This window comes from Triticum dicoccoides, chromosome 5B (genome assembly GCF_002162155.2).
Source record: "Triticum dicoccoides isolate Atlit2015 ecotype Zavitan chromosome 5B, WEW_v2.0, whole genome shotgun sequence".
NCBI classification, from domain to species: domain Eukaryota; kingdom Viridiplantae; phylum Streptophyta; class Magnoliopsida; order Poales; family Poaceae; genus Triticum; species Triticum dicoccoides.
The window spans coordinates 635,334,358-635,343,840 of NC_041389.1; the positions used below are offsets into that span (position 1 = coordinate 635,334,358).

The following is a 9,483-nucleotide window of genomic DNA, read 5'->3' on the forward strand; positions in this document are numbered from 1 at the left end:
TCATCTGAATCTGGCTGAAAGTTGACAAAACATTAATGTTCTCTTTCTATGAGAAATGGAGCCGGGGAGGTTGCCTCCCTGTTCATCTAAAAAAACATTAATGTTCTTGGAGTAGCAATTTCCTGCACTAAAAGTGACGTGACACCATTAAGTGGACGTAGGCCTATAGCTCGCCAACATTGACCACCTTGTGTGCGGACTTCCGTGTGCAGGCTCGACATCACCAAAAGCTTGAATCCCATAGCTCTATCTACCACTCCAACCAAAACGGCTGCTCCGTTTGCAGGAGAGAGAGAGAGAGAGAGAGAGAGAGAGAGAGAGAGAGAGAGAGAGAGAGAGAGAGAGAGAGGGAGGATGAAGATGAAATGGCCTCTCAAGAAGACTGATGCTAATACCCAGTTTCATCCTATCCACAGAGTCGCCGCAACTGCCATGATCTTGCTCCTGTTTGCCTCCACAGCACCCTCGGCCTCCTCCGCCGATGCAAAGGGCCGATCGACCTCCGATTGCGTCGCAAGGGAACGGGAGGCGCTCCTTTCCTTCAAGGAAAGCCTCCTGGACGCTGCCGGCCGTCTTTCCTCGTGGCGAGGCCGAGACTGCTGCCGGTGGCAGGGTGTCCGGTGCGACAAGAGCACCGGACACGTCGTGGGAATCAATCTCCGCAACACCGCCCAAGCTCTCGGGAGTGCTGACTTGATGCTATCGAGTGGTGATCTGAGCTCCTCCATCACCGGGTTGCGATATCTGAGGTACCTTGATCTGAGCCACAACTACTTCAACCGGACAAGCATACCGATGTTCATCGGTGCTCTTGACAATTTACGGCACCTCAACCTCTCATTTGCAAATTTTGAAGGGAGGATACCTCCACACATCGGTAATCTCTCCAAGTTGCGGTATCTGGATGTTAGTGATGATACTGCTAGTCTTTCAGTGTCCGATCTTTCATGGTTGCATCGGCTCTCTGGTTTGATTCATCTCGATGTGAGCAGAGTGTTTGTCAGATCAGCTAGGAATTGGATCAGCCAAGTGACTATGCTTCCTAATCTTAAGGTCCTTCGGTTGTCCGGTTGCGGGCTTAACAGTACAGTGTCTACTCTGCCCCTTCCAACCTCACACATCTGGAGGTGCTTGATCTGTCATGGACGCGGAGTATGTGTGCGCGAGCTCAAATGAGCTCGCTATCTTGGGCGTTGAATATAGCATCAGGATCTGTGCCATTTCTTTATACCTGCGGTGGTGGTGCACTGGAAAATGAGCACTGTAGCGTAGTACGTACAGGACAGGGACGGGGTGGTGGGGCTCATTTTAACGCGCGGTGGGCAGTCCGTCTGGCGCTGACGAGTTGGGCCGTGGATCAGTTTGGGCGTTTCCGTCTGACCCGTGGGCCGGGAAGTTTGCTTTCCTTTGGGTGGTCTGGTGCCTTCGATTCCACACACGTGACCTCATTTTGGGAGCTCTGGAGGTGGGCGACGGCGGCGGCGGCGGTGACCACCATGGAGTTCCTGATGCAGCCTATCCGCGGGTATGTAGAGCCCTAATTCTTCAGCACACTTCTCCTTCGGTCGTATCGACTCTAATTAACTGTTTTTAATGTATTTGGTCTGGCCTGGCTTAGATCCTGTTTGCTTGTAGAGGTGGGTGAGAGTTTGGTGGCGGCGCCGGTGGTGGCGGAGCCGTCTGTGGTGGACTGGTGGATATGGTGGTGGAGCATCAGGTGGCGTTGCAGGAGACGGTGGAACACGGGATGCCGGCGGAGGAGCGTCCGGTTGGCACAGCGGACGCACAGATCTTGGCAGCCACTGAAGCGGCGGCAGAGAGGAGAGATAGCTCGCCACCGAGCTCGTAGCTGTCAACTGGGAAGATGAACCCCCGTGCGCCTGGATGGAATAAGAGGTTAGTGCTGGATTGGATGAAGTGCTTACCGAAGAAATGTACTTGCAGCATTCAGTGTTCCTGAACCTGTGGGCAATTAAATTCACGGCTGGATTTGAAAAGGTTTGGGGGATAAAATACTGGCATTAGAACAGGAAGACATTTTAGTGTTTCCAGTAGAAGAAATGATCTTGCATTATTCAGTTTTCATGCACCTGTAAGTAGTTAAAATCATAGCTGAATGTGAAAGTTGTTTCTCAGGCTGAAAAACCTTCCATTGGAACAAGAAAACATGGTTGCAGTTGCTTTGTGTTATTGTTGCTGCTGCAGGCTACAGATTTGCCTGTGGGGTAAGTTATAAGGATGAAATCCAACCATTAGAACAAGCAGTTGCTTGGTTTCCTGTCTTGCTGAAGCCAGTAGAATGAATAAGATTTTTTTATTTTCAGTTAAACCAAATGGTTCTTCAATCCTGGGTATTTAAGTTTATAGATGGTCGTGTCGAAGGCAATGACCGTGGCCCAGAATCGTTTTGCTCCATCTGATCAATGGCCCGGATAAGTCGCTTTCCGTGAAGGGCGGCAATGCCGATATCAATGCAGACCCATAGTCATTCCCTAAAAAAAATGCAGACCCATAGTCTTCTTCCCAACCGCTGCCGCCATTTCTGCTACGTGACGAGGGAGAGAGGGAAGAAGTGGAAGAACAGGCGAGCGCCACTCAAATGGAGTTTCTCATGCAGCCAATAGGTGGTATGAGTGCGATTTTGTTCCGAGCTATGCGTGCTGTTTGAAGAGTGGAGCTCAGGGTCTCAATTTTTTTTTTCTCTGCACAGATCCACGTTGAGTTAGGAGGTCGAAGAGAGTCTTCTGACGGAAGCCTCGCTGGCGGACGGCATCAGGCGAACGCTGGTGGAGGTGCCGTTGCCGGAGGGCACGTATGTGAGCGTCGATGGGCGGATCTGCGTGGCGACTGGACTGGCGACGATGTCCGGATATGGGTGAATCTGTACTGCGGCTGAAGCGGCAGCAGTGAGAAGAGACAGCTCGCCTCCGACTTCTGAGCTCACCACGGGGAAGATGAATCCCCAGGCTCCTGGTTGGAATAAGAGGTGAGTCGAATTGATTTTAAAACTTGTTCTCTGATGTTTTGGTGCTATGTTCTATGAAGAATTTCAGTAAATATATGTGATAGGAAGAACTGAATTTTAAAAAACAATGGAAAACTGAGTGTGCTATGAAGAGTTTCAGTAAACGTATTTTCAGGCTGTGTGTGGCCATGGACTGTTGGTTGAATTCTTGGTGTGGCAGTAATCAGACTGGATGTTATTAGTGGATATTGTTATCTATTTAGGCTTCATGTGAGTTAGCATTTTCTGAACTGTAATTAGATGAGCGGTGAAACAAATTGTTCGACATAACTCAGTTGTAAAGTCCTGTGAGGTTGAATTGGTGCCGCTGGTCCTAGCAGGACACCTTGCCGAACCCGCGCTAGCGCCTTTGAGAAGGCAGTAAATATATGTGATATGAAGAACTAAATTTTTAAAAATAAGGGGAAACTGAATGTGCTATAAATAAGTAAACATATTTTCAGGCTGTGTGTGGCCGAGCAGTGTTGGTTGAATTTTTGGTGTGGAAGTAAACCATGTTATGATATGACTTGAGTGGATGCTCCTGCCTCCTAGTGTTTAATGTCATCTAATTAGGTTTCACGTGAGTTAGTTTTTGCGAAATGCAATTAGATGAGCAGTCAAACAATTTCTTTGACATAAGTCATTTGTGAAATCCTGTCAGGTTGAGAATTGGTGCCGCTGGTCCTAGCAGTCGCGTAAGCACATTTGAGAAATGGTGCAGGGTGTCCTACGAGGTAAAAAATGGACGGGAGGTAATGAGTTTGAATACTAATGCGGGCAGTTTGAACACAAACATGCCATCAGTAAAACAAGAAGAAGGTTCTGAAGATGGTGATGTTGTGCAAAAGGTTGAGCCGATAGATGACGTGCATCTAGATGGTTCAGTTTGCTCGGCAACTTGCAGCAGAGCTGGATATGGAATGTGAACAGATGAAAAAAAATATTTTTTTTACTGATTTCCTACATGCAGTAGCAACTTATAATTGTAAGCTTATTTTTGTGTTCTTTTTTGCAGTTGGGATGGAGATAGCATCCTGTGCACTGGCTGTGAATGTCAATACGGGTTTTGTTCACCGGGTTCACATCTCTGACTATGAAAGCAACGACGAAGCTGGTTGAGACCGCCAGAAAGCTGGTTGTTCACATTTCTGATGATCCTGAGCACGCAAAGCTGGTTGAGACCGCCAGAAAGCTAAGGGAGCAAGAGAAGGAAGATGAAGATGTCACGAAGAAATATCAAGAAATATATGATAAAAGTAATGATCCAAAAGAAGAAGACCGGGAGGTTGCAATGATGTATCAAATATGGTGTGATGTAAAACATGGTGGCCATGTGTTGGACATGAATGAACTAAGGAATTTACGTTTTGCTGCAGCAACTGAAGTGGAGATCGCCAGTGTGACAGCAAACTGAAACCTTACTCAGGAGGTCGAGAACAAAGCCCCGTGGTGGGTGGTTGTAGAGGTATGATAGTAAACAAAGTATATTATATATTCATTGTATCATGGATGGCATGCAGTTACAAAAAATTTCAAGTAAAAAGAGTACCCCAATTCTGAATTATGCTTATACTAATTCAGCTGATCTGTCAATTGTAGATGCAGCTGCTCAGGTTGGTCAAAATGGCAATGAGAGTTCTCGTTGCTGGCAGGCAAGTATCATTGTTAGACGGACTAAAAAAAGTTCATACATTGAAACCCAATTATAAGCATGAGCTTTTTGAAATGCAGTTTGAAAATTCACTAAAACACAACTTTGCTTTGAAGGACAGGCGTACATTGGTGGTTCTTCCAGGGCAGGGAGCATCCCCAGACTAGAAATGAAGTGGATCGCATGGCGAGGAGTAAGTCTAGTTTAGACATTTTTTATGAGATAGACACTCCTCGTAAGTATGGACGTAAGCTGGCCATCCTATTGTGCTTCCATCTAATGTGGGTGGTATCACAAGCAGGGTATGTAGCCGCGTGTCGAGGAATTTAAGGTTGCAAGTAGGGGACCTGAGGCTTGAGGTGAAAGGCGAGATGGGTGATAAGTTTCCAAGGAAGGTTGGGCTTAACACGATGAACCCAATGCTGGGAATGTGCTTCATTTCTACGACAGGATGCTGCGCTGCACAAGATCGGACCTCGACAAGTAAGTACATTTGTAAGGCTTGTGCTTGTCTTAAATTGATGTACGGCCACCCAAGGGCATAATATATGAATCTGGGTTTAATTGTTCACAGGAAATGGTACATGTGCCGCTTGGTGCTCGATCTGGGTGCCGCCGGGAAAGTGCTGGTCCGGCGAGGGCGCTGCAATCCATGCGGCTGCGTAAGGCCATGGCGATTAAGCTCTGGCAGGTACGTTTGGTTGGATATCATGAATCCACAAAGTCCAGCCTTCGAGCATGGGGCGACACAGGGTAAGTCTAGTGGTGCAAAGCAATAAAATTTGTGGGTGGATCTGAAATTTTACATCTTTGTTGACACACTTGTAGAACCTGACTCCGGCCCTGGAGACGAAGGTGACGACCATGCCGCCACACTCCAGACATGGGATGGGCGGGAGAATCTCCCCGTGCTACGAGGAAGAAGCTGAGGAAGTCATGGCCGCCGATATGGTTTCTCTGCGCCTCGGTTGGAGAGAAGGAAGGATTTGGACTTTGGAGGATGGAGGGGTGGCTGGTGATCTGCAGTAAATAAAGTAGGTGGTGTTGACGGATGCCGTTAGTGCCAGCATGGCTGAGCCGTGGCCCATATTACACGATCGGCTGAGCCGGTTGGAGCAGGACGGCGACCGTGCCATTAAGTGTGGTAGGTAGGTGGGCCAGGCCTGGAAATAGGATATACAGTATATACTATTTGAAATACATATGACTATACACGGGAAGGTGGGAATCTTGATGGCTGTGAACGAGTAGGATATAGAGTGCATCTGAGCTCGAGCTCAGAATAGCACTTTCCATCTGTCATACAATTCATTTGCCACTTCACTCCAACACAACTGGTTTTGGGATCTTACTGGCCTCAGGGAGCTTCAGCTCGGAGGGTGTGACTGGCCAGCAGGGCCTCTTCCTGATGCTCTGGGCAACATGTCCTCCCTTGAGGTCATTGATTTAAGTGCCAACTATCAACTATTCGGGTACATCCCGGCAAACCTGGAAAAGCTATGCAATCTGCAGGTGCTGAATTTGGACTGGGTGAATATCAACGGGGACCTGACAAAACTCACGGAGAGACTACCAAGGTGTTCATGGAGTGCATTGCGTGAAGTGTACTTGTTACGAGCGAATTTGTCCGGGAAACTGCCAGATTGGATAGGAAATCTGACCAGTCTGAGCCATCTTGACCTCTACCAGAACATGCTGGTTGGCCCTGTACCTGCCGGGATTGGAGCACTTGGCAATCTGGCTTACCTGGACTTGGGCTTGAGCAAGCTCAGTGGCGTGCTATCAACACAACATTTTGCAAACCTGGTGAGTTTAAAATATCTTGACCTTTCACACAACTCTCTGAAACTGGATCTAAACGACAACTGGGTTCCACCGTTCAGGTTGGATACAGGATACTTCAGATCATGTAACTTTGGTCCTCAATTCCCGACATGGCTGAGATGGCAAGCTGGCATAACCCGGCTTGATATTTCCAACGCAAGCATAAGTGATGTCTTGCCTGAATGGTTCTGGACTGTTTCTTCCCACGCTGAATGGTTGTACTTGTCAAGGAATCAACTGACTGGGGCCTTTCCAGCACAGTTGGATCTACCGTCGGTTCAAGTAATGGATCTCTCAAAAAATTCCTTGTCAGGGAAGCTCCCAGCAAATCTCACAGCTCCGCTACTCAGTCAGTTGCATCTTTCAAGCAATCATATCGAAGGTACCATCCCATCATATGTGTGTCAATTGAATGAGTTAACGGAACTGGATCTGTCCAGCAATCAACTCACAGGAGATCTTCCAAGATGCCCAGAAAATATTACATCGAGATCCGTTGGTCCCAATGTCACATATTGTCTTCAATTCGGTTGTTTCTTGTCGATTCTAGACTTGAAGAATAACAGGTTGTCAGGCAAATTCCCAGATTTCCTCCAAAATGCCCCAGGGTTAAGTTTTCTTGACCTTTCGCGCAACGTATTCTCTGGTAGTTTGCCAACATGGATAGATGAGAAAATGCCAGGCCTAGAAGTGCTCGTTCTACGATCAAACATGTTCTATGGTCACCTTCCTAGGCAGTTTACAAATCTGCCCAGTCTTCATTACTTGGATGTGGCACATAACAACATATCAGGAAGGATACCTTCCTCTCTTGGGAGACTGAAAGCTATGACAGGTGAATCCGAAGGAAGCAAAAATAACTACAATGACGACAGCATAATGACCATCACGAAAGACCAGGAGCGTCAATACACCCTTGATTTTGCAAACCCCATTGTGCTGATTGACCTGTCATGCAACAGTTTAACTGGACATATTCCGGAGGAGCTATATTTTCTCAAGGGACTTCAGACGCTGAATCTCTCCGGCAACCAACTAGATGGAAGAATCGTGGAAGGTATCGGCGCCTTAAGGAAATTGGAATCTCTGGACCTATCTTACAATCGTTTGGCCGGCGGAATCCCCCCAGGTTTATCTGACCTCACATTTCTCAGCTGGCTAAACTTGTCCTACAATGGTCTATCAGGAAGAATCCCCTCGGGGAGGCAGCTACAGACACTCAACAATCCGTATATATACGTCGGCAACCATGAGCTCTGTGGACATCCTCTTCCCAACAATTGTTCAAATGGAAAAAATCCAAGTGACCATGAAGAATACAAATACGCATCATTCAGTGATGCAACGTCTTTGTTCCTTGGCATAAGCGCGGGGCATGTGATGGGCCTGTGGACTGTGTTCTGCATCCTTCTGTTCAGCAAAACATGGAGGGTTGCGTGGTTTCGGCTTTTTGATCAGTTGTATGACAAGACCTATGTGCAAGTGGTCATTATTAAGGCCGCCATGGTAAGGAACTTCAAAGACGAGGCATTGTGAGGGTTTTCTTGCATTTCAGAACCCTTGGATTTTATGGTCTTGTGTGTACGTATATGGTTTCGTAGGTGTTATGTTATGTGCAACAATAGGATACAGAGACAACATGTTTAATGTGTCTGTATCTTCTATGTGGTTTATTTCACGGTCAATTACTTGCGCATTCCATGGCTGCATTCACTGGCTATTCTCGCTTGCAGAGCAGAGCACTGCTTTGCTGTTAGTAAAAATTGTTAAAAGCTCAGGTTCTGTAGCTGGAAGGAGGACAGTTTCATGTAACACAGTCTAAATTTTACTCCCTCAGTTCCATAATACTTGCCATTGTTTTAGTTTCGAACTAAAACAACGACAAGTATCATGGAATGGAGGGAGTATGTCTCTTTTTTTTTTTTGCGAAAGGAGGGAGTATGTCATAAGAACTATGTCTGGTTTTATGTGTAGTGTATTACTGGAATTGAGGAACTGCCGCAACAGTTGATGCTTTTCGATGGCGGTTCCGTGTATGAAGAAGTATGCAACTTTTAAGTACTTTCAGTGTAATCTCTTGCCTGCCTGAATCTGTTTTTTCAAGTCCGAGTTTTTCTTAAAACAAATGAAGGAACAATCATTCACCACACACTTATAGTAAACTTGTTGTTTCTCTATATTTTATCTGTCCTAGGTTTTTTTTTCATGCCCATGTTTTGAATGGTTTATTCAACAATCAGCTGACACGAGATTTTCCAAGATGCCGAGAGGATAGTACATGGCTATCCATATCACATAGGGTCCCCATCACATATTGTGTTCAGTTTGGTTGTTTCTTGTCGATTCTAGTATCGAAGAATAACAAGTTGTCATGTAAATTCCATGTTTTCCACCAAATGTCTCGTCGTCAAGTTTTCTTGACCTTTCTCGCAACATACTCTACATGGATGTATGAGAAAATGCCAAGCCTAGACATGGGTTCTGCGATCAGACATGTTTTGATCACCTTCCCAAGCAGTCCACAAGTCTGTCCAGACTCCATTACTTGGATGTGGCACATAACAGCACATCAGGAAGCATATCTACTACCTCTCTGGCGAGACTGAAAGCTATGACAGGAAGCAAAAATAATTTCAGCGACGACATCATATTAACCGTCATAAAGACCAGGAGCGTCAATGTACCATTGACATTTCAGAAATCCAATTGTGTTGATTGACATATTCCGGAGGAAGTATTTTTGGTCGACGGACTTGAAAGAGCTGTTGAAGCGGATCAAATCCAAGTGCCCATGAGGAAGATGAAGATGCATCTCCCAAGGATACTATATCTTTGTTCCTTGGCATAAGCAAGCGGGGTATGTGATGTGTGAGTGTGTGACAAAGAGTCTCAGACTCTCAGTGTTGGACAGTGTTGTACATCTACGGGGCATTTCTCACGGAGAGGAGGTTACGGGCTGACATGGCCCAGTTAAAATCATGAGGTGGGGTCAATTACAATC

At 46.4% G+C, this 9,483-nt stretch overlaps 1 protein-coding gene, 1 long non-coding RNA gene and 1 pseudogene across 9 annotated transcripts; all 3 read left to right on the plus strand.

Moving 5' to 3' along the window:
- The first annotated feature begins 348 nt into the window (after positions 1-348).
- On the plus strand, positions 349-8,501 carry LOC119312219 (annotated as a pseudogene).
- On the plus strand, positions 1,404-4,664 carry LOC119312223. 8 transcript variants are annotated; one of them, XR_005151271.1, is made up of 8 exons: positions 1,404-1,525; positions 1,619-1,896; positions 2,137-2,225; positions 2,325-2,627; positions 2,711-2,986; positions 3,669-4,292; positions 4,384-4,472; positions 4,607-4,664. It is a non-coding gene; the product is annotated as an uncharacterized LOC119312223 (long non-coding RNA). The 8 variants fall into 8 exon arrangements; XR_005151274.1 differs by having other exon boundaries at positions 3,669-4,263; XR_005151272.1 differs by having other exon boundaries at positions 3,669-3,741; positions 4,023-4,472.
- On the plus strand, positions 4,774-5,960 carry LOC119312221. The gene is made up of 4 exons (XM_037587953.1): positions 4,774-4,851; positions 4,960-5,141; positions 5,233-5,411; positions 5,487-5,960. Exons 2-4 carry the CDS (start codon positions 5,110-5,112, stop codon positions 5,585-5,587), a joined length of 312 nt encoding a protein of 103 aa, XP_037443850.1. The 5' UTR covers positions 4,774-4,851; positions 4,960-5,109; the 3' UTR covers positions 5,588-5,960.
- Positions 8,502-9,483: the final 982 nt, after the last annotated feature.